Source organism: Merops nubicus, unplaced genomic scaffold (genome assembly GCF_000691845.1).
Source record: "Merops nubicus isolate BGI_N331 unplaced genomic scaffold, ASM69184v1 scaffold10345, whole genome shotgun sequence".
Taxonomy (NCBI): Eukaryota; Metazoa; Chordata; class Aves; order Coraciiformes; family Meropidae; genus Merops; species Merops nubicus.
The window spans coordinates 30,589-57,191 of NW_008611634.1; the positions used below are offsets into that span (position 1 = coordinate 30,589).

Here is a 26,603-nt window from a genome sequence, read left to right on the forward strand (position 1 = left end):
CTCAGGACGAGCAGCCTACTCAGATTTATACCAGGATCCTCAAGATGAAATGCAGCACTACAACTTGTTTGGCTAGGCAAGGTCCCCTGATACCACAGCTCCATTTTCCAAAAGAAATTAGCCTTGTTACAGTCCTACGGTGTTTTATTTAACACTCTACATTTCACCTCAGCCACCCGACTTCTAACTCTCTTGTTCTGCCCAGCTCCCCTAAGGAGACACAGTAATTGATGATTAGCATTCCAAAGCCATGCTTACATCCTGTGAGCCTGTCATATTTAATTACATTTTAACTATATTCGTCTTCTATAATAGCCTGAACATAATTTAGATAATTATCTTCTGCTCTCTTATTCTCTCACTCTGCCTGTCTCACTTAGAGCTACTTGCAGTGAAAATCACTTTCTCTGCTCAAACATCTAAAAAGACTCATGGGCCAAGTTCTTTCATCTCTCCAACAGCTGTCACCAAAAACCCAATGGCTTTGAGCATCCCACAATCTCTCCACCATATTCCATTCAGGGGAAGAAGAAAATCATTAGAAAGCCCTCCACTTACATGTTTCTTCCTGTCTTTTTCTTTATTAGGTGACAGCAAGAAGAATGCAAGAAATACTGACGTCCAGGTAAATTATAACAATAGCTTGCTATTGCTTAAGCTATCTATAGCTCCAAAATAGCAGCTCACCTCTTAAAGAATTTAATGGCTTTTCTCAGCATTTAGAAGCCTTGTCTAGTTATTTCTAAGAAAAGCTGCTACCTTTCTAAAGATTTATTACATATAATAGGATATAAATAGTAACCCTTGTTATTTCCTTCTCTTCCAGAAAGAACAAATTAAGAAAGAAGTGGAAGCTTATCTTTTACTGAGGTTTTCTAATGAGCCACTGGCACTACAGAACACTACCATCCCATGGTAGTATCAGAGCAGCACTGATTATAGCTGAAACCAAGTTCAGGCCAACGATGTAATAGCTTTCTCTTTCATCTTACATGTAACTAACATTCATCAAGCTGTGATAACCATGTCATACTCACATCATGGCTTGCTTTAGGATAATCATGCACACTGTCTGCACATTATGTCTCCTCACTTTCCAAGGTGACATAAAACCTCCATTTTTTGCTCCTCACTCCAAGAAGAGAAGCAAAGCAGATTTGGAAACAAATATGGAAATGACCAACACAACCTGAAAAACGCCAGTTAATGGCCAGTAACCTCCATTTTGCTTTCCAATGCTTGTCCACTCTGCTGGGTTTGCATGGCAAGGTTTTGGTAGCAGGAGGCTGCATGGCTGATTCCTGTGAGAAGCTTCTAGTAATGTCCCCTATGTCCAATAGAGCCAATGTCAGTAGGCTCCAAGAGGGACCTGCTGCTGGCCAAGGTCAAGCCTATCAGCAATGGTGATAGTGCCTCTGTGATAACATACTCAAGAATAGGAAAAAGTTACTGCACAACATCAACTGCACCCACAGAGGGGAGCGAGAACATATGAGAGGAACAACTCTACAGACACCAAGGTCCTTGAAGAAGGAGGGGGAGAAGCTGCTCCAGGTGCTGGAGCACAGATTCCCCTGCAGTGCATGGTGAAGACCATGATGAGATTTGCTGTTCCTATCCACCTGCAGCCAATGGAGGACCCTATGATAGAGCAGATGGATGCCAGATGGAGGCTGTGACCCTGTGGGAAGTCCATGCTGGAGCAGGCTCCTGGCAGGACTTGTGGACCCCGGGAGAGAGTAGCCTACAGCAGAGTAGGTTTGCTGGCAGCATTTGGTACCTTGTGGAAGACCCATACTGGAACAGTCTGTTCCTGAAGAACTACACCTCATTGAAGGGACTTACACTGGAGCAGTTCATGAAGAACTGCAGCTTATGGAAAGGACTCATGTTAGAGGAGTTCACAGAGGACTGTCTCTCATGGGGAGGGACTCCACACTGGAGAAGGGGAAGACCTCCCCATTAGGAGGAAGGAGTGGCAGAAACGTGTGATGAACTGACTACAACCCCCACTCCCCATCCCCCTGTGCAGCTGCGGGTGGAGAAGGTAGAATAAAATCAGGAGTAAATCTAAGCCCAGAAAGAAGGGAGGGGTGGGGGGAAGGAGTTTTTAAAATTTGGTATTATTTCTCATTATCCTACTCTGATATGATTGGTAATAAATCAAACTAATTTCTCCGAGCTGAGTCTCTTTTGCTCATGATGTTAACTGGTGAGTGATCTCCCTTGTCATTATCTTGACCCATGAGCCTTTAGTTACAGTTTTCTCTCCCCTGTCCTGCTGAGGGGTGGGGGTGATAGAGTGGCTTTGGTGGGCACCTGGCATCCAGTCAGGGTCAGGCCACCACACTAACATACATCTCATTCTCTAGTCAGTGACAAAAGACTTAGCTTATTTGGATCTGGACTTTTCCATGGCAACAACATATTTTTTAAATGAAACCCAGCATTCACGAGGGAGTAGTGAGAAGATACTTGTAAAGCCAGATGACAGGAAAAGGAAAGAGGAGTTCTGTTGCAATACCATACACCAGTCTGATGACTATACTGATATAAACAAGACAGTAAGTAACTAGCATATGGTGCTGCCAAATAAAAAAACTGCATGCACACATAAGCAAGTCAGCTGAGACTAGAGAAGGACAGTAGAGTGTTCTGCATGGTATGTGTTACACCCCTTGCTTTATTAATGACTACCAACTTCTATTATGGAGTAGCAGAAAAACCAACACAGAGCTGTGCACTAAAAATGCTTTAACAGTTATTGTTATACAGACATTTTTCTTTATAAAAGACCAAAAGGGGTTACAGATACCTTATAAATTACCTATTAAAAAATATGTTTTCCACTATAACAGTACTAAACAAAAAAGTGAAGTAATACTTCCTCTCCTGTTAAAGCTGTAATTTAACATAATAATTCAGAGTCAGACTCATAAAGCACAGAAGTAAAACTGGGTAGCTGGCTCAGCCACTCCCTTTCCATCCAGCCTCCCAAGCCACCGAGGTGGAAGACAAAATATGAGAAAAAAAATACTGTGAGGAATAAAAGGTCATCTACATTTTGTTTTATAAAGTAAAATTCAGTGCAGTTCTACCCGTGGTCTACCTCAGCCAAAACTGAGACCTAAAATCGAGTTTCCATCTATTCTGCTGTCACCATGACAGCACTGTCAAAAGGTGGCCTGTCAAATGTGGTCATTACAAGGAAGGTGCAAGTGAGAAGTAACAACTTTCTCTCTGCACCTCTCAGAGAAAGAGGCAAAACTCACCTAACAACTTGTTTATATTTATGCTATAGTCCGCTGATGAGGTAGCAAATATACTTTACCCAGTCTAATAAGGAAAATAAACCAAAACCAAATTGGTATGCTAAAGACAGAGGTAATAAAAATGGTTAAGAGAAATCTAGTGAGTGTCTAGAATAAATATGAGAATAATAAATACTAAAAAAATCACCTTTTGCAGTATGTGTTACATAACGGCTTTATATGTTGACAAGTAAAAAATATGTATTCCCACCTTTTGGGAAAATTGCCCTCAAAAGTTTTTATTCTAAATATACTTCCCACAAGGAACACAATTTTGAAATAATCTGAACAAAGTATGTAGTTATTTCTGCCCTATGACTGGTCTATGCTACCAATCCAAACAAATAAGAACACTTCACTGAACTGCTAAAAATGTTATATTGTATATGATTTATTGTAGAAACCAAATGTGGGATTGATAAAGCAGACATATCAGAATAAAATTTCTGACATAAAATATATCTCATTAAGTCTATACTGACTTTCTGACATCTTTATAAAGCTTTCAATGTAAAAAACTCCTTAGAGTAACTCCTGCTTTCACAGTTTCAGTGCTGATATTTTAGACGTTTTAGAAAAAAAATTAGATAATGAAAATGTTAAAATACAGCTAAATTGAGGAATGGTAAAACTGAGTGTAGTAGTTATTTAACTAAATGTAGTAAATAATTTTCAGACATATCCACATGCCAACACAGGCCATAGTAGCATTTTTGCACTGCATAGGCCAAGTACTTATACAATTTAACTGGCTCGCACATTTTTTTTCAGTTTCAACAGGTGGTCTTTTTGTATTTCCAGAAATAAAGTTTTTATTTGAAAACCTTACACAAAACACAATTATTGGCAATTTCCCGGCTGTTGTCTTCAAGAACACCATGGAACAAATTTCTGTGCAAGAACTGTGTGTGTAGTATCTACACATCCATCCTCAGGGGATGGCAATGGTGGCAAAGGGAGGTTGTGAACTTGAGTAACTGACCCCATGAGATCATCTTGCATACTTTTGTGTACACCAGAGCACACGTGCAGAAGACAAGCTTGCGCGATCCCAGGGGCTAAATTGGTTTTGTTGTGCTTAGCTATTACCAGTAGTGATTGCTCCTGATGTTCACATAGGTAGCAAAGATAGGAAAAGCCACCCAACCCATTAATGTACGCAGTGATACAACTAATGGATGCTTTTAACTTTGAAGACTTCTCCTCCCCATAATCCTACAACAGACTGTAAGCTATTTTTATAACTTTTCATACCAATGGGATGGTTGATTAACAGCAAATATATAAACAATATTTTTAGAGATATGAGACAGAATCATGCTCCCTATTCATCAGTTCCTTTGTAGCATATAGACTAACACTGTATTTATTGCACTTCTCTCTTGCATTCCCTTGGGTGTGATTTCATAGCCCACTCGTAAAAACGTCACCTTTACAGCAACTGCCCTTCTATTACTGTCGATAACATCTAATTGACATGTCAAACCCCCAAGGAATGCAATAAATTGAACCACAGCCTCTAAGAAGAATAAAACAATGAAAAAAGTAAATCAGCATGTCCCTCCTCATAACAGCAATACAAACATATTGAGGTTTGCTAATGGAAGGGAGGAAAACGGTAACCCTTTCTACTACCACAAGGAATTATCTATTAACCTCGAGGTCAGATAGCAAAGCCTTGTGACCTCCAACTGAAGCTCATCTAGGAAAAAAAAAAACCTACAAAGCAGAACCTGTATCCTGCAGTAATTTTAGATATAAGACTGTACTAAGACAGACAAAAATAACAAGTACAACTTTGGCAAGAGAAAAAATGTAGCTTCCCTCCCAATAGTTTTTGAGAAACTGAATTTTAGTATTTAATTCTTAAGTCTGTATGTTAAAAATTTCTAGACAAAGAGCTGGATAAAATAAAATCCACAATTTTAAAAAACAGAGGAAACTTGATTCCTGACAATGAAAGTGCATGAAATAAAGTCAGGCAAAACTTGTTTAAGTAGCAACCAAGGTAACAGTAAAAAGTCATAATGACTTTAGGTAGTTGGAATATATGAAATCCATTAATAAGGAAAAATTGGTTTACAGGGATGCAAAAAAAATAATGGAATAAAATTAGGAAATATGTTGTTCAGTACTGATATTGAGAAAAAAAAAATTCTTACTGTAGGAACTCAGTGTGATAGAAAAGCAAAGAGCAGAATGGAAGCACCATCACTTCAAGTTTGTCAAGAAAACTTATGGAGCATTACTCTAAAAAAAATACACCACACAGCACATAGTGCAGAAATCCCCAAAGCACAGAATTAGAGATTCACAGAATGGTCTATCATATGACCACAGCACAGTCAAGCAAAATACAGCAATGTAGTCATGCTAAAACTCTCAAGGAATACATGCACTTCTTGTACCTCTACACTACAAGGAACACTTATATCAGTACCTTGCTGCAGAAGGGCTGCTCAGGTACCCATCTCAGTGTCTCAAAACCTTACATTCATAAATCTCGGGAAGCACAGCCTTATAATTAATTATCTTCTTTCCAGTATTTTTTTCAAGACCCTTAAACTTTTCAAACCCCATAAAGGTTTCACCTTTCACTAAAAAAGCAGTGTTTATGTCATGTGATTTCCATTGTAACTTGGCAGAGATTGCAGATTAAGTCATGAAGAAAAGGTACAAAGATGAGAGGACAAAGTTTTATGATTAACCACAGGAATATGTAGATAAGGTCTTGGAGCTTCAGTATCCAGGAGTGTCCCAACCTACAATATCCACACCATATTTATCAACTTCATATTGGTTCTAAAAAACCTAATTCATTGACATTGGTGAAGTATTTTTAATTGTTTTGGTGGCATCCATGTTCAAGTAAATGCAGACGATAATCAAGCGAAATTTGAGATGGGGATGATTTAAAATAGAACATAGGGAATATATTCTCAGAACCAAGAAATCTGAATGCTTCTATACTGTGGTCCCTAGACTCAGGGAACCACAACTCTGTTTTGTGTTTCAGTGTTTGTATAAATCTATCCCAAAAACAAGCAATAAAGATGATCTTAGAACAAACAATATTGTCTCGGCTTCTGGTGCACTCTTCCCTTCCACCTCTAACAAATATTCTGCCCACTAAGCAATGCTGTCTCTGCCATATTAAAAAAAAATAAATATAAATAGACTGAGAAAGTCAGCAGTCATAGAAGTGTACCTAAACCCACACAGTGCTTACATGAAATATGCAACAAAAATCCTAGCCTATGAAAGGGTTGATGTCCCAGAGTGACAGACTTCCCATAAAACAAAGTACGTGTAAAATATATGGTGAAATAGTTGAAAGTAAATTTGTATTGTCTTTAAGAAAAAGAACTAAAACTACAAGAGTACTATTGAAAAGCTGTAGAAACTGGGTGCTCAAATAAAACCTCAAACAAATAAAAAGTTGCTGTGCCAGAAGGGAAGGCAATGCTGGGCAATACGCATTGAAATAATGCAAAGGATAAGTCTGACCACCCAAGCCATGACTTTGGTTGATAACTCCTAAACTAAACATGGTCAATGTATACAAATTTGACAAATCAACTCAATGTTGGATTAGTATGTTTTTAAAAGTCACAGGGCAGCACAAAATCAGTGATTCAGCAGCTGGCCTCCCTCAGATTCAGCGGGGAAAAGTCGTTGCAAAGGCAAACATATAGATGAAAGAATGGCTAGTGCAGAATACGCAGGAATGAGTGCAGCAGCCAGAAACCAGACAGGCCCAATCCTATCCACTTTGACAACAGGGAAAACAAATCCCTATCTGGTTAAACCAAAGATACTTTATGTCTATCAACCCGGGAAGTAAGATAATCAAAAAAATAATAAATAAATAAATGTCTGGATATTAGAAACTTGTTTGGGTGCTGATAAAACATTTTTCCCTCTTCAAAGCAAAATGAAAACACATTTACTAAAACCCCCTCCTGTATCTAGTGTCTACACGTAGAAGCAGATGGTTATCTGTAAAGAGTGAGAACTAGCTTATAATTAAAATGTAGCCTCTTGCAATAACAATTTGAAAGTTTTCTGGTTTATTACAGAAGCTTTAGAAAGTCATCTGGCAAGAATCAAAAATGGAAAGCCACTGGAAGTTTAATTTCTACTGAAATGTCAATGCAATAATAAATAATTATAATAATACATTATAATTAGTGAAAGGAAATGAATGTTTGCTTTGATTTTTATTTTAAATATAAGACTATGCAACAGATATTTTACACATATTTAAATTACCACCATTTATTTTGAAAAAAAATTCAAACGCAAGAAGTACTCACAAAAACATTCAATCTGAATTTATTACCATGAAAAGTCAATATAAACTTCCTGCTGTTTATCCCAGAGAAGGAAAAAACCAGGGCTTATTGTAAAGCATGACCAACAAAACAGCATAACTCCTGGAAGAGTAAAGCATATTCTTTCCTTCATGAATTATATTACTGTTTGAAATACTAGTAAAAAATACCCCAAACTAACAACAACAACAAGCAGCTAAAGTGAACAGGAACTGAGAAAGACAGGAATCAAGTTGCCCATTCCTAGAGAACACTGTAGGTTGGGAGAACTCCCTAGGATTTCACTTTCTTGAGCTACGGGTTTAAGCTTTCTGCTTATTCCTTTCAAACCTGACAAGAACAAATGTAATTAGAATCATAGAATGGTTTGGGTTGGAAGGGACCTTTACAATGATCTATTTCCAACCCCCCTGCCATGGGCAGGGACACCTCCCACCAGACCAGTTTGCTCAAAGCTCAGTCCAGCCTGGTCTTTAACACATCCAGTGATGGAGCATCCACAGCTTCCCTGGACAACCTGTTCCAGTGTCTCACCACCCTCACAGTAAAGAATTTCTTCCAAATTTCTAATCGAAATCTACCCTCTTCCAGTTTGAACCCATTACTTACCACTACATTACCCATTACCATTCTATCACTACAAGTCTCTATAAAATGTGGAAAAAAAAGAAGAAAACACAGGAACAACTTGAAAACCTTCTTACGCTCTTGAATCACCACTAAGAAACATAACTTAAAGTAAGTCAGACTTTTTCAATCAAATAGACTCAGCTAAAATAAAAGCTAGCAAGTGAAATGTTAGATACAGAATTTTCACGCTTCTGAGAGACTCCTATTGCTCTGAAATAGAATACAACTCTGATTTCTCTCTGTGAAATCTTAATTCTTCATATTTAATAAGGCAGTCCTGTGAAGCTGAAGCCTCTTTCTTCTGTTGCTTTATTACAATCTTTCAAAATGTGACCATATAAACACAAGGAAAAATATATAATTCACTGCCTCTATCGTTCAGGGCTTTTAAGCACAATAATTACATAAAATGACCCTTTATATCTGTCTGACTTGCTCCAGTTGGCATTAGTAGCAGTATAATGAACAGATTAATGAGAACCCTCAGTTTATTTCTGTGGAATGAGACTTGAAATTGAGCTTAAAAACGTAGCTATGTCCTAGACACCTTGCTTGAGTATATTTCATCTTTGCATCATATGGATCTGGCTACAGTGGGTTCAGCAACTCTGGGGAAGCATTTGGACTTTACAGAGTTGCTGTGAAATTCACTTCATGTAAAATAGGATGAACCATGGTCAAAATATACTGTGAAGCAGTACAAGAACGGTTTTGCTATGAAATTAGCTTAATGTAAGATAGGATGAAGCATGGTCAAAATACTCTTTTTGACATTGCAGGTACAGAAGTAGCTCCTTTTATCCTGTTGCACCCCATTGCTTGGGAGCTCAGGCATGAGATAGAAATAAGGATTACACAAAAATTAGAAAAAATGTTATTTTCTCATTCTAGGCATGACAGAACAGTAGATGCAACCAACATTGATGGAAAGCAGCAGAAAAAGACATGTGAGCATAGAGGCAGCTAGAAAAGCAAGAGCTGAGAAATGTTCAAGATGTTTTATTATTACTGAAAACAGTCCCATGAAAGTGATTAAGGAGAATAATGGATCAAAATGGAGGTGAGGAAATTCTAAAGATGGGATCATAGAATGAAGTGAAGGAACTAGAGGAGGACAGGAGGAAAAAGCTGCTATACTGGGGCTAAGTATAAGGAACTACAAATATGAGTACATAACGTGCCACATGCAGTTATGAGGAAAGGTATTCACACACTTCAGCCATTATAGCAAAAGAAATGATCACATCATGATTGAGTTTGCCACTAACACTGTGCAAAATGGAAGTATGTTCTCACTTGAAATCCTTAGACAACATGGAACACACTCTTCTGCACCTCTGAAAGGTGGTTTAGGACTCTTAAGTGTATGACCTAGATATCTCTAGGTGTTCTTTATCATAATTTATTATCAAAGGAAATACAGCAGTGCCTGAAAACGCACATACTACATCACAGGATAGAAATGAAAGACTGCACAAGAGCAATAGATCTCAAAGTTGAAAATTATTCTTGAAAAATCAGTCAGAAGACAGTCATAAATTTTGTTAATGAACCTTGCATCTGCCTCCTGAAAGGCTTTTCATGTGAAAGTACTAATTACATTCATACAAAACTATAGGAAAAAAAAAAATTAGGGGAACTAAGCTGAGAACCTAGTATTTGAAATAGTTACTATATAATAAAAAGATAATAAGCAACAGAAATGTGAAATTAAGTTTGAAAGTTTTTAAACATTTATCATAACAGCAGTATACTCTGAAAACCAAACAATGAGTCCAGTAGGGGAAACAACAACAAAAGTTACAATGCAATGTTATAAACCTTCTGAAAATGAAGTCATGCCCTTCACAAGAAAACCATAAAACTGTCCCAAACCAGCCATATATACAGTTAGTTGATACCAAGTGTCTTAGAACTGCCCAGAGTATTAGACCCTTTTTTTCTTACTGGGGAATTGAATATTGTAAGTTTGCTGCCAATGGATTAGATCCATTTCACAGTAATTACATAAAAGAACTTTAAAGAATGATACGGAGTTGGTAACTGTTGTGATAACCTGTTTTCTATTTGTCTTTACTGGGCTTATTCTATCAAAAGTGTCATTAACTCTGAGGTCTGACTCCTGCTGGCCTTTGGTATCTTCTGTTTTTCATTTGACTTTCAGACTCTTTGTCAGCAAATTCTTCTAACAAGTGCAGGTCTCTACTGTTCAATGCTAACACGCTCAAGCCCACTTATCATAAATGTTTTAAAACCCAGAGTGGAACACGACTGTTTTTCATTACTGTCATACTGTGTAGAGAAAAACAGCTTATTGTGGAAAAGAAAAAAAAAAAAAGGTCTCCATAGAGCATTTGAAAATTGACAATTACACAACCAGTATGCATTAATTGGCTCTCACTTAGGGAATGTACACAAGCTTCGCCTGTGAAGATAACAGAAATCCAGTGCCTGTCTTCAGCCTTTTCAAACTGTCAGTTCCTGGCTTTGAGCATTGAATTATTAATTTACACAAAATACTACATTAAAACCACCATTAAACAACCCAAAACAGTATACTATAGTTTAAAGGGGAAGTTCATGCTTCACTAGACTGCCCAAACAAATATACGCTATTTAAGCATAATTTAATTTTCTTTCTCATAGTTTCATTTGCCACTTACTGATCAAAGGTGTTTGTTCAGGTCTGTGTTTGCTGCATTTACAGTTCATCCTACCCCTTGTGCCAGATTTTAGCAAAGTGATTTGGCAGACTCACAGGACACTTGCAAGACATCACTCTAATGACTTTCACAAAGGACTGTACTCCACTGGAAGACTGGGTAGACAGAAAACCAGGGAGCAAATAGCAAAGGCAACAACTCTTACCCACATGTCTCTGAAGGCAGGAAAGTGAACAGAGAATATTACTAGCAAAATAAATTTTCTCACTGCAGGTATTCTGTGTCTCCCCATGTGGGCCCCTGTGAAATTCTCCTGAGTTTTAACTCCATTCACTTTCGTTTGCTACTGCTGTATATCCTACACAGAAATGCAAAGGAGCTATTTTTCTGAAGTCCACTGCAGCATATTAAATACAGAACTAATGACAGAAAGGATAAACCCAGGATTTCAAGACCTTATCAACCACCTAGATAGCACTCACATCTCCCAAATTTATAAGATAAACAGATGTAATTTGGAGTATACTTTTTGGAATGAATTTGTATTTCAGCTTCACACAAATAGATGTATAATGATTCTTAGCTGACTGCTGCTCTGAGAGGTACTTGTAGTCAAACAGGCAATCACAGACCCATGCAAGGACACCTATGCAAGGATATACCTACTTCTGTTTCCTTTAAGCAAAGACGTAACCCTAAGTTCTTCCACCCTGTTACGCTGTAGTCTGGTTAAGGCAAATTGCTGAACGCAGAAATCTAACTTTTTAAGAAGCATAATTTTTCTGTGGAAGGGTCCTGCTCAATAGCAGAGTGGTCAGTCCATGTAAGTCAGGTATTCTGCTTTTCAACAGAGACAAGGTAAAGCTTAAATAACTGCTTGACCTGTTATGGTTTGGTCCCTACCTTCACTCTCCCCATCCCTTTCAAATATCACACAATACATTTATGTGTTTTGATTAGGGGTAAAGGCATTTCACTTAAGGACATCTTTCAACCAAGCATACTCTTTCCTCTCTTACCACATTTCTCAAGGAGGGGTCATTTGACATAAGGTCACCATAAGCACATGAACTTCAGAGAAACATTACTTAACTGCCCGTGATCATAAAGCCAAGGGTATGGTAGACAAACCTTTTCTGAGAATGAACAAAATGATTGTCTGAAGATCCAGTACTGATGTTGACCTTCAGAATTTGATTCTGGTTTGAAAGTCTAAACATTAAGACACACTAGAAGCTGTTACCTCCCCTAAAGTTATACTTACAAGGCTCTAGAGTTAGTAATCTACAGGTTGATCATTCTTTTTACCACCAAAAAGTCACCTATATAAGTAATGAATAAAAGGAAAAAACAGAATTTTCCAGTCCTGAACTTGTGCAAATAAGAGGAAAAAAATTCAACTCACTTGCAGGAAATTTTTGTGCGATCGGCCACCATAGTCCACTGCTGCTGATTCGTTGAAACCTCAATGTAGTAGCTGTAGCTCCGATCATCACAGTCCCAAAGTAGCAACCTAAGTAGGAAGTTTTTGAATTATAAGTAAAATAAGTAAAAACAAAACTGCTTAATTTTTCCAGTCCTTTATTTCCTTCTCTTGATCGTTTATGAATTTAGGTGTTTCTTTTGGAATGTGCCTCTAACACTCAAGGTGTTTAGTCTTTCTATCAACTCAAACTTGACTGTCTTACAATAACCAGCTTACTAATATTAATCTATTCTATTAATCCAATTCCTTTTAACTTATTTGAAAGTAAATACATGAATTAATTTATTTGGCATGTGGCATTGCTTGCTTTAAACCTGAATCAAAGATCTGTTTAGAAAGGTTAGCTTAAGAGGGGAAAGAAAAAAAAACAACTCTGGTGACTAAAAGATTATACTCTTGTCTTAACTGTATTTCTTTTTTTTTTTTTGTAAATTTTTCAGAAATACTAAAAAAAAATCCAACAAACCAACAAGTAAGAAAATGGGAATTCCCAGCCCTGGGGAATCACAATATGAGGGAAAAGGCAATGAACTGTTAGCCAAACTGCTAAAAAGACAGAAGAAAAAGGAATAAAAGAAAGGTTTCATGGACTCATTCCATACTCATTCTAGCAAACACGGAGCTCTTCAGGAAGGTCACTAAAAGACATATTGAACAGCCTTCAATATCAATTCTTAAAGCATCAGGGACGTGATTTAACTCAAGTATCTAATTCTCCAAACCCACATCTGACCAATGTTGTATCTTCTCTCCTTCTCTTTCTATGGGGATTATCTTGTTGTTGTAAGAGATATTTGAAACCTCAAATATCATTCCTCAATTTAGTTTTATTTCTAAGGATATGAATTGAAGCAAACCCCAAAACCTTGCCCTTCCTCTCATCCTCACTGGAAGGTATTGAGATATGCATACTTAAAGATAGCCAGCACAGAAAGTCTTTTTTAGTGAAAACCATGAAAGATTCTATCCAGCATGTTTGTGAACCAGTATGGAGCATCTGTTTTTCCAGTAAATCACCAACAAATGACAAGAGGGTATTTACACAACTTAAAGAGGCAGCGGACTGGCCAGAATAGAGGCAGACACTTCAGCAATTTCTTCTTCAGAAGCAGTTAAATGTTTCCCATATTTTGATGAATAGAAATGGGTTTGCCTATTTTATATAAAAAACTTAGCTGGTGTCACTTCACTGATTAGCAAGGTACAGTTTAGAAAAGTTAACTGCTGTTCATACTGTTTTCATATAAACTCAATGACATACACGATATCAAAAAGAACATTTCAAAAACCTTTTCTATTTCAGTCAGAGGTGACTGGAGGCAAAACCAGCATGTTGCATTTTACCATCTTGTGAAATAATGATTTGTTGTCAACCTACCCAGAGTTTTTGAATTGCAATATTTTAACCAAACAATCCACATTATCTCTGTCATGGGAAATTACGTTCTGCTGATTTTGTTTTTCTTAAAGCTCTTATCCTCTGAACCCTTACTCAATACACCAATGGAAAATAAATTACTGCAATATACTGGCTGTTACCAACCGCTGCTGTCTCTTTATCTGCAGGTTCTTGTAGAAGTTAGCAAACACTTACTAGAATTACTACTAAAACCTGTTTGTCATAGAAGTAAATTAGCCTGCTGTAGGCAAATAACCAAAGCACAGCTAGCTATTCAAAATAGCTATAACTGAAACAATGATCTAAATGAGAATCACTACAGCCACACTCATAGACAGAGAAGTGTGAAAGCCAGATATTACAACTAATCTAGATTCTTCCTCCAGCTCTGTAGAAGAACTTCCAGTGACCCACATTTTTCAAAGTGCAATAGATAAGGATCCATTGATTGTCAGTGAAAATAGCTGAGACATACATAAAAAGGAAAAGGAACTTGTGCCAAACTACAGACCTTCCCAGGTACAGAGCTTCATGCTGTCCCTCTTCATTCACCTTTCAGAAGAGTGTCAAAGTTTTATATTATAAATTCCTTTCTTCCAGTTCAGAAACTCTTTTCAGCTGCTACCTCTTTTGGGAGGCTAAAACTGCAAAAATTATTCCTTGCTTTTAACAATTAAAAAAACAACACTGCTAGAGGGGGAAAATACCTAGCCTGTTGCTGAACACAGAATCCTTTGCCTTACATAGAGATGTCCCAAACAGAAGCTGGATTGCCCTTGGAATTTGGTTATTAAGGACATGTGTGTATACATTTTTTATACCCCAAAAAACAGTTCCATGACCTTCTTTTCAAAATAATCTAGTTTAGCTTTTTTTTTTTTTTTTATGTTTTGAAATCCCAGCATTCAAAGTCGAATCTGGTCTAACAGACACACAGATTTAAAAGAAACTCCCTAGATGCTCTCAGCTGAACCCAGCTCATTAATATTATCAAAAATAATAAGCGATCATAAATAGCTTTCAGAAGCTAAAATAAAACACTTTTAACAGAAGCCTTTTAGCACATACTAACACAGTCTATTTGCAAATTAAAAAATTCAGAGCTGACTTAGTAAAAAATAAAAATAATTGCCTCTGACATCATGCAAGACTTAAAAAATACGCACACACCCCAAAACAAAAGCACCCAACTCCAATCTCTCTCCCCCTGCTTCTCTGCATTCTGCAGAGAATTTCTGTATTTCTGTAGCTTGAAGGCATCCAAATCCTGAGAGACTGAATGAAGCACATTTTCTGTTAGAAGAAAGAAAAAAAAAATTAAAAAAGGAAAAAAACCCCATGGATTAAACCCCTGGATTTGGTAGGTACTAACAGACACCAGATCCTGAATGGGTTTAACATCTATATTTAAACTAAGTCTTCTAAATAGTGAAAAGAGGGAAAAGTAAAAATATATGTAGATTTGTTTTCTTTTAGAAAAGCTATTAAAATACAGCTCATTATGCGTTTCAATAGGATCCTTTTTCTCATGGAGGCTCAATGTTGTTTCCTTGATCTATGTTTTCAAGGCTATGATCAAGATTTTGAATATCACAAGCACACTGGTGACTGTCATTTCCACTAACAATACTGTAATTATATACAACCAGCTTGGCTTTAGAGCAAAAGGCTAACAGGACCTGTGTGTTCCTTTTAAGAATGTGTATAAGTGCTCTCTCCCAAAACTACCTTGCCCATGTTAACTAAGTTTTTAAAAGCATATGGCTTAGAATTACTACAAACCAAACAATGAGTGAATTAAAGGTGGCAGAATCTTTCCCAAAGTGACCTAACACAAATGCTAAATGTAGATTTTTGTTTCTTTGGGATTTTTGAAAGAAAAAGTTCTTTCTTCAATTCCCTGCAGTAGATTTTTAGGAGCAATTGGGACTGATGACAGAAACTATTTGGAATTTACTCTGCATGAAATGCTTTTCTGGATAAGCAGTGAAAAATTTTCAGGTGGTTACATGAATATTCACCAATGCACACTGAGCACAAGGGCCACTTTTTATGCCAGGGACAGTAATCTTTGAAAGACATTCCAGGCAAACTACCAGGCTAAACTTTTGCAGGAAGCTATGTTTTGCTAAGATGGGTACTGAGTGACAGGAAGAAGAATATTCCACTTAAAAAGACAGAACTACACTCATTGGAAATGCATCAGTTTATAGCAAAATTGCCCACGTTCCTAGGACTTTCCATATTAGAATAAAAAAGCAAAATTATCTCTTGTTAGCAAAGCTTGCCCTCAGGATTGAGAAGGAGAGAAAAGCGGAACGAAGCTTTATCCATCTCATTCCCTGCAACATCATGAGATTTAAACATGTCTCTCATGCCACTTCTTTGGGTATCTGAAGTCTAAGCCTGTTAATCATTTAATATGGGACTGTTATTTACATTACATGTTTACACTCCCTCATTTTATAAAATACAAGTTTTGCAAGTATAAGTAAAATTTCATTTTACAGGTGTGGGAAATTGATTATATCAGCCAACTGCTACATCAAAAGATGCTACAGTACTTTTCAAAACAGTATTTCTGTTTGATGATTCTGTTATGATTGATTGTTCTGCATTTATACAGGCATTTTGTGCTGTCTCTGCTTGCTTTTTATTCATAGATTTCTGTAGAAAAGATTGTCACTGTTTACTTCACACTGCTGTATAACCACATATGTTCAAGGTGTTAGCACAATACCAAATAAGTTGTGCACCTGACAGGACCATACCTGCTTCCTGAGTACTGTAAGTCAGCAGGTACCACATAGTATAAATATTTGATAGTACTGTGTTCATACACTAGTTACATACTTACAGAAACCCAAAAGACAGAAATTAAAACATGAGGTAGCAACACTTGTTGAAAGATAGTTTAAAAGAAAGAAAATACAAAACTGTATAGAAAGAGTTTTTTAAATACAATTATCTTTGCATTTTTGCCTCCAGTTGTCTATAATCCTTTCTCATTTTCTGCAGATATTTATGATTCAGCAATTATTTTGCAGGAAACCAACCTTTCTTCAGGAACCTACAAAGAAAACAAAATTCCTGTATATTGCCTATGTGCTTTTATGTTCATTTATTCTGAGTTATAATCTCATGCCCAAATCAGGCAACCACAGAGAATGAGCAGCAAAGAAAGAAAAACTTCCTAAGCAGAAGTGGTATGAAAAATTAGAAAGCACAAGAGATGCATCTGACGATGGTGTATGCAAACTGAAACTTAATTGGTATCATTTGTTAATTTAACAATTATCTGAATCTGAAATGCAAACCAGTTGGCTATCACTTACTCATATGAGTAATAAAGTCTTCAAACAGATAAAACTGGGATAAGTGCTTAATTTACTTTTAGAAAGATGCAAAATATTTCTGTTTATTTGAACATGAAAACCACTATGGTACAGAAGAATTCTGTCTCCCTCACATCATATACACTATAACAAATCCTGTTCCATCTTTTGGTTTGTTCAGTTTTTTCATTTTCTTGCTGTTTTGGAAATTCAATTAAAAAAAAACAAACAAACACATGAGTCTGTGAAGTTATCAGCCAAAGACTGTAGCATAACAGTATTACATTTCTATTCCAGATAAATGCAGGGAGAGTTAGAGAGCTATTGTGATATGGCAGCCTTTTCAATATTAAGGTTTCAGCCATTTAAAAGTTAAATTATGGTTACTATGTTAAACACATCAAATACTGTTTTTGTGTTCCCAATTAAATATAGTAGTTTGTGTGTCATTGATAAGGGTTTTTTCTGAAAAACAGCAAGGTTATTTTCTGTCCAGACAGACAACGGTGTGGAAAAACTACCTGAAGCTACATTTTCTCTGTTAACTGTTCCAAGTATCTTTTAAGCTGTTCCGAGTAGAAGTCTTAATAAAAGAGTAAATGTGTTAAATTTAAAAAAAAATTAATTTCTATATTCCAACTAACAATATTTAGTTACATTTATTTTAAAATAAAATAATAGAATAGTTTTGGTTTAAAAGGACCTTTAAAGGTAATCTAATTCAATCCCTATATTTTCCATGTCTTTTCTATTAGAAGATACTATTGCGCACAGACGATCATGACATCTGTTTTAGATTTTCTGAGTAATTTTGATATGGAAGTCAAGATCTCCAAATTTGTAATACCAAATACTTCTTCAGATATTTGTACAAAGAAGTTTCAACACAGTCTCCCATAGCATCCCTGTACCCAAGCTGGGATGTCAATTTTAGATGGGTAGACTACAATATGAGTAAAAAAATAGCTACTTTAGTTCAATAGGGAGCGGTTAAGAGTTCATCACCCACCCAGACACTGGATGCAAGAGAAGGTCCTCCAGAGTCTATGCTGGGATCTAGCCTGCTTAATATCTTCATCAACAGCCTAGACAAGGAGATGGAATGAGCCCTCATCAAGCTTGCAGATGACAACAAACTGTGGGATGCAATGGACATTAGAGAGTATGGCTGCCATTCAGGAGGTCTGATTGCCAACTTCTGGGAAGGCTAGGGGCAGAATCTCAAATTACAGCAACACCAAAAGCAAAATCCTGCATCTCACACAGACTAATCCACTGCAGCAGGAAATGTCTCAGTTTGACTGGCTGTGCTAAAAAACATGGGAGTCACACTGAACAGCAGATGCCATTCGTTGCCCGTGTGCATTCTCAGCAATGAAGGGTAGCAGCAGCACGTGGAGCTGCAGCAACAGGAGCTGAGCCAGCAGAACAAGGGAAAGAGATTACTCTTCTTTATTTGACACTTGTTAGATCACACCTGGCATACTGCTTCCAATTTTAGACCCAAATACAACACTGATAGATCTGAGCAAGTCCAGCAGAGGACCATCAAGATGCTTGGGAAGCTGGAACACAATCACTGTGCAAGAAAACGAGGAGATAAGCTTGTTTATCCTAAGAAGGCTTGGCGTCAGGGAGGAACCTAACAGCACTTTTCAATACCTGAGAACAGGCTACCAAAAAAACTGAGCCAGGCCCTTCACTGAGGTGCACGGTGGGAAAAGCAAAAGACAACAGTCAAAAATTGAAACAGGACATTCCAGATGGACTGGAGGCATAGGAAAACAGGAACCACATGAAAAAAAATAATAATAAAAAAAAGTGCAACCCCAAAAAACATACACTGTGAGGATAATTAAACACTGGAATGGGCTACCCAGGAAAGTTGTGGAATTTCCTTCCTTGGAGGTTTTCAAGACCTGAGTGCATAAAGCCTTGTGTAGGATGGTCTTTCTTCCTCTCTGACCCTCCTCTGAGGAACAGGCTGGGCTATATGTTGTCCTCAAGTCTCTTCCAACCCAGATGGACCTAAGACTCTAAGACAATGGAATGACTTTTGCAGAAAGCACACATACAAGACACACTCCTGCAACAATAATCTCCCTATGCATTTCTAATGCACATTTGAGTACCACGAGTAGTTCTGCTTTTTTCAGACTCTGACTTCAGTTGCCATGGCAACACGTTCTGACTTGGAGGCTCTCTCCAGTGGTATTCCAGTTTCTGTAGACTAAAGGGTAGTAGCTGCTTTTTTTCAAAGGCTCATATATTTACTTTCTCTGATACAACCGCATTCAGTGGCACATTCATGTCTCTGAACTTAAAAGATACATACTTTAATTCCTAATTATTTCTTTAGAATCGAAACCTACAGGCCTAATGACTCAGTTTCTGGGGGCAGAGAAATTTGTGTCATTCTGCAGTCATGCTGTACAGACAGCCTAAAGAAACTGCTCCTGGATATTTTTTTCTGTTAGGTGGGAGGGTGAGATCAAGGGATTTTTCAAGCAAGGAAACAGTGGGAAAACAGGTAATGAATACAGTTCAATCAGTTGTGGAAACTATTCTGCTAAAAAATACCTGTTGCCTTCATCAAGATGAAATTTTAAGAACTTTTGCTCTAATAAATGTTTATTTTGCAATACATAATTTGATTTCTGTACCAGTCACAGATTTCCTGGTGCTAAATAAAGAGACCATTGTCACCACCTTCAGCATTGCACAGTACAGGATATGTTCTAGACCCTTGACAAAGCTGTAGCTGCCACATAGCAAAACGTCACTTCTCCACTCAAAGGGGCATCTTTTCCTTGGCTGCCTATGACCTGCAGCAGACATGGCTGCAATGCCAAACACTTGCTCCTCTAGTCAGAGCACAAAAAAGAAAAGATGACACAGTGATAGCATTTCTGTCTCCAGGCAATGCAGGTAGTCTCCTCTGTCAGAAGATACTCTAAATGATGATGTTTATTTTTAAGGCAAGCTCTTCATCTTATTTGTACTATACATGCAGGAAAGCAGATGAAGAATCTGACCCCTACATCTGCACAAAGCAATATTATAAAAATCATTAAACGCCTATTTGTTTCAAATTAAGTAATTTTTTTTTTAATTAATTTGCTCTACACCCTCGCCCTTTATACAATTATTATGTCTTGGCAAACAAAAGTCTACTTTACCTAACACACTATTTAATAACAAGACTTATTAAAAATCTTCTGCTCAAGAATAAACACTACCATAGTATTTAATATAGGGAAGTCAATTTTTTGCACTGACTTGAAAAGATGGTATGATTTACCAGCTGAAAGACAGCAGAAAATGGTAAGATAAAAGACAGAGATTATGAATGGAGAAACTATGCATTTTAGTTAATATATTCTGCTCTAACTCCTTCATGTGGCCAAAGCTTCTGCTGCTACTTAAATTTAAAATGACATGAAAATTATCTAATTATATTTTCAATTACCTCTTTTAAGAAATCTGAGTACTCTATCTTCCTGGTTTTCTATCTGAGATGCAATATTTAACTGAACATTAAAAACATCAAACTCAAAAGCATAAAACATTGCGTGTGGAAAGCTGCCAGCTATACTTACTCAGCTTGTTTCACACAGTGAGAACAATGCTGGCCTAGCATTATGCATAATATCCATAGCTAGTACACAGACAAAACAGTACTGCTGTTGGGTTAGACATTTGCCTGGATGACTGATTTTAAACTTTATCTTTGAAGTTTTGTAACCATCATGACAATGCCACAAGCCAAAATCAAACCACACAAACCAGAAACTGATAGTTACAAAAGAGTTTTCAAGGCTCACTTGCTCATCAGTCTGTTTGAAGAGGCAACTCCAACAGGCAGACAGCACCCAGCTAGTTCCCAGAAACAGGTACTTATGTCCATGGCTTCTGTTGTGAGTCAGTACCTCTTTTTGGGATTTCAACCTTTGCTCACCTTTTTGCTGACTGCAAAAACCTCTTTTTTTTTTTTTTAAATTGTCACAGAGAATAAAAATTAAGTCCCTGATGGGAAGCCATTAAAACAAGGTTTTGTACGTCTGGTTTTATGAAACAAAAATACCCCATTTACAATCAGAGAATCTGCAGTTGACAAGAACATTTTTGTTTTCACCTGTGAACAATCCCACTCTTCAATCCATTTCCAGAGTTTCTACAGTAGCCAAAAATTTGTTATTCCTATGTATACATTCACTGTAGGAATAGCCCAGTGAACTTTAATCCAGATCTAAACACATTCATTAATCCAACACTGTAAAGCAACATTCAGGCTACTGTACCCTTATTACACACTCCATGTTAAAGTAAGAACTGGTACTAATTATATAGTGAAAACTTGGTTGACTCAAGATGATGGCTTTCTTCAATAAATGTTTCCACAATGAGGTGGATTATGAGGAACTGCATCTACTCTGACCACAAGTGAGGCTGCAATTAAATTTCTATTTTAGTAGAAGTATACACCTTTAATCTTACTATTTGACTATTACTATTATTATGCCTCTGAAATGTAATATATCCTGGAATTGCACTGCTGTATCTTGACATATAATTCACACGTTTAATTTTTAACATGCCCATTATATTTGGTAAGAAACCAAATGACAACTCCTAAACCAGTCCCCTAATTACCGCCGTTTCCAAATGTCATATATTCTAAAGAAAATAACTGTGCTCTGCTAAAGTGTCACTGTTGCCCTTAATTTAGGGAAAAATAAATCCTCTTACCGTATTGATCCAATCATGTAGGGCTGAGCCAGCTGTACCACAATAGCTCCACTCCCAAGCTGATGGCACGTGTACCCAGAATCCCAGTCGTAGTTCTTGGTGTCTCCGTTCAACAGGGCGTTGCGGCTGCGACTCACGCCCTCGATCACACTGGCACAGTCTGCAATTGTGGCAACGTTTTCAGTGGGAACTGTGAAGTACAAACACAAAGACAGATGTACGGTCAGAAAACAGCTCAGATACCAATGGTCTTTATTTCTGTCAAAGAATTGGGAAAAAAGGGGAAAAAAAGGATGAAAGTATGATGAACAAAATGAAATTTAATTCTTATCTAACATGAAATATGGAGTAGATAATTTACTAAGCTCTTCTGGCATTAGTGCTATAACAGATATATTTCTGTCTTGGTGATATGAGAGCACCCAATACAATTGGGAAAAAACAATCTTGTCCAGCAGAACTTTTGAAATGTTCAAACAACTTCTTCCTGTTTTCATGATGAAATCTCCCTCCCCCTTCCCCCCCCGCCTTCCAATAAAAAAAAGAGAGAAAACAGAGATAGAGACACAAGTGGGAGATAGGAAGGGGCTCTGAGCAACCTGACCTAGTTAAACACATCCATGCTCACTGTAAGGGGGTCGAACTAGATGACCTTCAAAGGTCCCTTTCAACCCAAACCATTCTATGATAGTCCACTGATCTGGACTGTGGGAAGTGAGAACTCCAAGTCTGCAAAATCAGGGCTTGAAGTCTCACAGTTCAGGGACTTTTCTCAGCATGTACTTGTTGGTACTTCTGACAGTCTCTCTGACTGTGATCAGAAATTGCACCCCAGAATTTAGAAAATGAAAATGCTTTTTAATACTAACAAAATGATTTGAGACATATTAGACTACAAGAGGGAAGAAGAGACCAATAGGTCTGCCACACAAATGTAACAGCAAGTGCAGAAGTATCTCTCATTCAGTCCAGAGACAGGTAAAGGTATGACTGAATGCCACAAAAAAGAAATCATAATATCCCAATAGCAAACAAAAAGAAACTATTTAGAACCCATCCTCTTGAAAAAAAGGAAGGACAAAGCACAGGATAATGACTTTCTGTCAGGAGAGAGTGATGAAATGATACAGTATTTCCTTCCCCCTCACATTAATGTAATCAAAGGTCTTTTGCTGAATAATTCTTTTTTCTATCCTAAAAGCAGCCATAAAAAATGCCAGCATGCAGTAGCCTGCTCTGCCAAAGCAAGTCAAAAGTATTACTGCAGAATATTTTTTTTTGCCTTCTTTCATTCACCTTATATGCAATTATTTCAATATCACAGGGAAAATGAACAAGTCAGGGAACTCAAGCAATTTTCAAATTAGTAAAAGCGTTCCTGGGAAAATCATAGCAAGAGGAAGGGAGTTTCAGCAAAAAAACCCTAAGATTATGATTGTAATTGCACAGGCAAGTGCTGAACTGCCACCTTCTGCTGCAACATCTATAATGAATTCTTTCTTTCACCCCTATTACCCTTCTTGCAAGGAACGTACATATCCAACACTGTAGTCCACGTGTCAATATCATCTGACTTAAGTTCTGCATTCTCTCTGGTACCTCCAAAATGCAATGCTCTAGCTTGGAAACTGCCATTATAAACCAAATTTGATAAAGGATAATATAACCCTTTAGTAGGTGTTTTCAGAAGCAGGGGAACATTACATACTCGGCAATAAAAAGGTGTAGCATTGGGAGCTGTTATTCTTTAGCAAGGGATGTAAGCCTTAGTGCAGGTTTCTAGAAAACATTCCAAGGAGAGGAATGCTCTTCTTGTATTTATGTAGTACTACTTGATCTCATTTAAATCCAGTGCTAATTAGTTTCCCCCTTCCTTTTAAATCAAACAGAATTCACTGTATAGCAAGAACTTGACACAACTTCAGCAGTTTCAAGGATCAAGACAACAGCAGGTCCTATGGGAGCACGCTGTAAGGAGGAGGTGTATTGTCTTGTGCACTGAGTACTTTTCCAGCATTGTTTTCCAACTGCTTCAACACTCAGTTTTGGAATTATCTATTATTTCCCTTTGTTAATGTTTAATCAAGTATTGCCTTCCTTTCTGTTTGTAATTCAGAAAGAATTCCAAGGTTTTTAAACATCACCTTCCAGCAAGATGACAGATGAATTTAAAAAACAAACTCAAACTACTTAAGTAAGACACCCTTCATCCGGTCCAGAACTTTCCAAAAAAGCTCAGTTTTTAGCTAACCTCCTCAACTTCTTAAACTCTCTCTATTCGTCCCCTCAATGAAATAAAAATAATAATTAAAAAAACCCACAAACCACCAAAACCCAACCAACCAAAAACAAAACCAAGACTGAAAAATTATGTTCACTGAACATGTAAAGATCAAAATTGCCTGTCAAGACTTTGTTTTTCGGAAGAAAGTGTTAAAAGCACTGATTGTTTTATCTAAATGATAAAGATACAATTTTGCGTGTCAGCCTCTGAAAAAGGACAACCAATCCCTGTGGTAATGCAATTTAAAAGGGAGGGGAAGAAATAAGTTACAAAAAATTACCTGAATGATAATAATCAATTTAACATTTCCAAACTCACAGTTTAAAAAAAAAATCTGAAAAAATAACAAGCCAAAACAAGAATTGCACAAAAAAAATTAGAAATACAGAATATGTAAAGCCAATACTATTTTAATTTTAATGAGAAAACAAATTATGTATACTACAAATGCAAAAATAGCATTTTAAGCCCACTGTACTATGATAACAATTACATACTTTTAATAGCTGTCTGTAAAATATGTATTTAAAACACTACAACATCTGAAAATAGATGAAATAGAGCTAGGTGAAATTTCAAAGCTAATTGTAAGAGTCTCTAGCACCCAAAAAAATGCAGTAATTTTCCATGAAGAGCTACAGCTCTGTGTTTTAAGTGGGATAGTGGTGTTAGGAACATAATCTTAAGAAAACCACTGACCAATCAAAACATCGTAAAGCACACAGGGGAAAAAAGTGCAAGCTTGTTGCCAAGTAATAGTCCAATACAGTGGAAAAGCAACAGTTTCTGAAAAATCTACTGCAACCTCAAATGTACCATCATCTCTGTTTGCTCATAAAAAATTACTAAACCCACAATATTGTTATTCTAGAAACCTCTTGTTTCCCTATTAGTGAAAAAGAGACATCCAGAAATTCCAAGATTCTTATGGGGGAGCAGGTGGTAGACATGAGAAGTACTACATTGGGAACAAGCTGGAAAAAGCGAGGACTAACAGTACAAAAAAAGAGTACTGGGATCCAGATAGAAGTTTTCTTGGCTTCCTTTTCTTCCCCTCTTCCCTGACAATAGGGAACTTCTTTGCACATCCATTTTATATCAGCACTAAAGCATCTTCTAGGTATTGTTTTTTTTTGTAGGAAGAGGAAGCAACTTAAATCTTGGTTAAAAAACCAAGATGAAATATCAAAAGCATTGTTCACATTGAGGCTCTATGGCATATTCCAAACACCCTCTGAGCTATGTAAGGCATCAACTGGACACAGTACAGCTCAGGTCATCTAATATTTTACCTGCATGCCCTCTGAGCATCATCCTGCTCCTTCTCACATATAGATTTCTGCACTAATCCGTGACCTCCTAAGATGTTCCCCTCATTAGTCAGACACCTTAAAAACTGCACAGAAACTGTCTTACTGTGTTTAACGCAATTCTGTGGTCTCCCCCTACAATGGTTAATTAGGAAGTGATTCTAACTAATGGCAGTGTGCAGAAGGTGCCATACTGTTTCTTCTCTCTCGGGGGGTCTGACAGTCCCTATTTTGAGAATGTTCATTATCATCTTTTGTATCCGCTTGATAAATTTATTAAAAATACCATCTGGTGGGGACACTGCTCTGTACTGTATTTTCAAGTTTTCTGGTTCTTTTCCTTTTTCCTGTAAGAGCTTCTGCTTCAATTTAGATCACTTGTTTACAAAAACATGCTGCCAAAACCAACAGTTTCGCTTCTATTTTTTTTTTTTTTTTTTTTTAATCCCCCATCTATCCAGCTTTTACAGCAGCCAGTGTTGTAAGAGAAAACAAGAGAGGAGATTATAAATATGGAAATTCATTTTTTCTGCTGTTCATACAGCTGTTTTGCTCTGACAAATCTGATTTGCTTTTACGGAACAGAAAAGCTGTGTGTTAGCAAAGCATATGAATTCTGAAAGTAAACAAAAGGAGAAGATGATTGAGGTTACAGGACAACAGCATCAAAGCACTTATTAAAACTTACTTTCTTGTCTCCTGGTCATATGCTGGAGTATGGAGCAATGAACAGTTTGGCAATGTATTTAATTCTCATAATAGTACTTTAATGAAGGATTGGCATTTTCAAGCCATGGCCTAAGAGGTCGTCTATACTGACTATATTTAAAGATAAGACAGACATGTTATTCAACTGTCCTTAGGTATCTCTCAGGAGAAAAATGTACCAGGAGTGTGTGGTAGCCTCAGTCATATTTATTTACACTCCTTAAGCTCTTTTTTTTTTGCGTCCCCCCCCCCTTTTCTTGTCTAAACCACTTTTTTTAGCATACTTGATTTTTTTTTTTTTTTTGTCCTGAAGTACTCAGAAAAGAAGTTAATTTAGCCATTGTTAATTGATTTCCATATCTGAGTGTAAAATATTTCCTTTCATCTTCCAGTC

At 37.0% G+C, this 26,603-nt stretch overlaps 1 protein-coding gene across 1 annotated transcript in view; it reads right to left on the bottom strand.

Moving 5' to 3' along the window:
• Positions 1-26,603, bottom strand: part of BTBD9 (BTB (POZ) domain containing 9) — a 113,722-nt gene that overhangs the window by 9,323 nt on the left and 77,796 nt on the right. Inside the window, exons 8-9 of the mRNA XM_008941273.1 lie at positions 21,908-22,097; positions 12,344-12,451 (exon numbers count right to left, since the gene is read on the bottom strand). Coding sequence (XP_008939521.1) covers positions 12,344-12,451; positions 21,908-22,097 — 298 coding nt within the window. The remainder of the gene's footprint in view (positions 1-12,343; positions 12,452-21,907; positions 22,098-26,603) is intronic.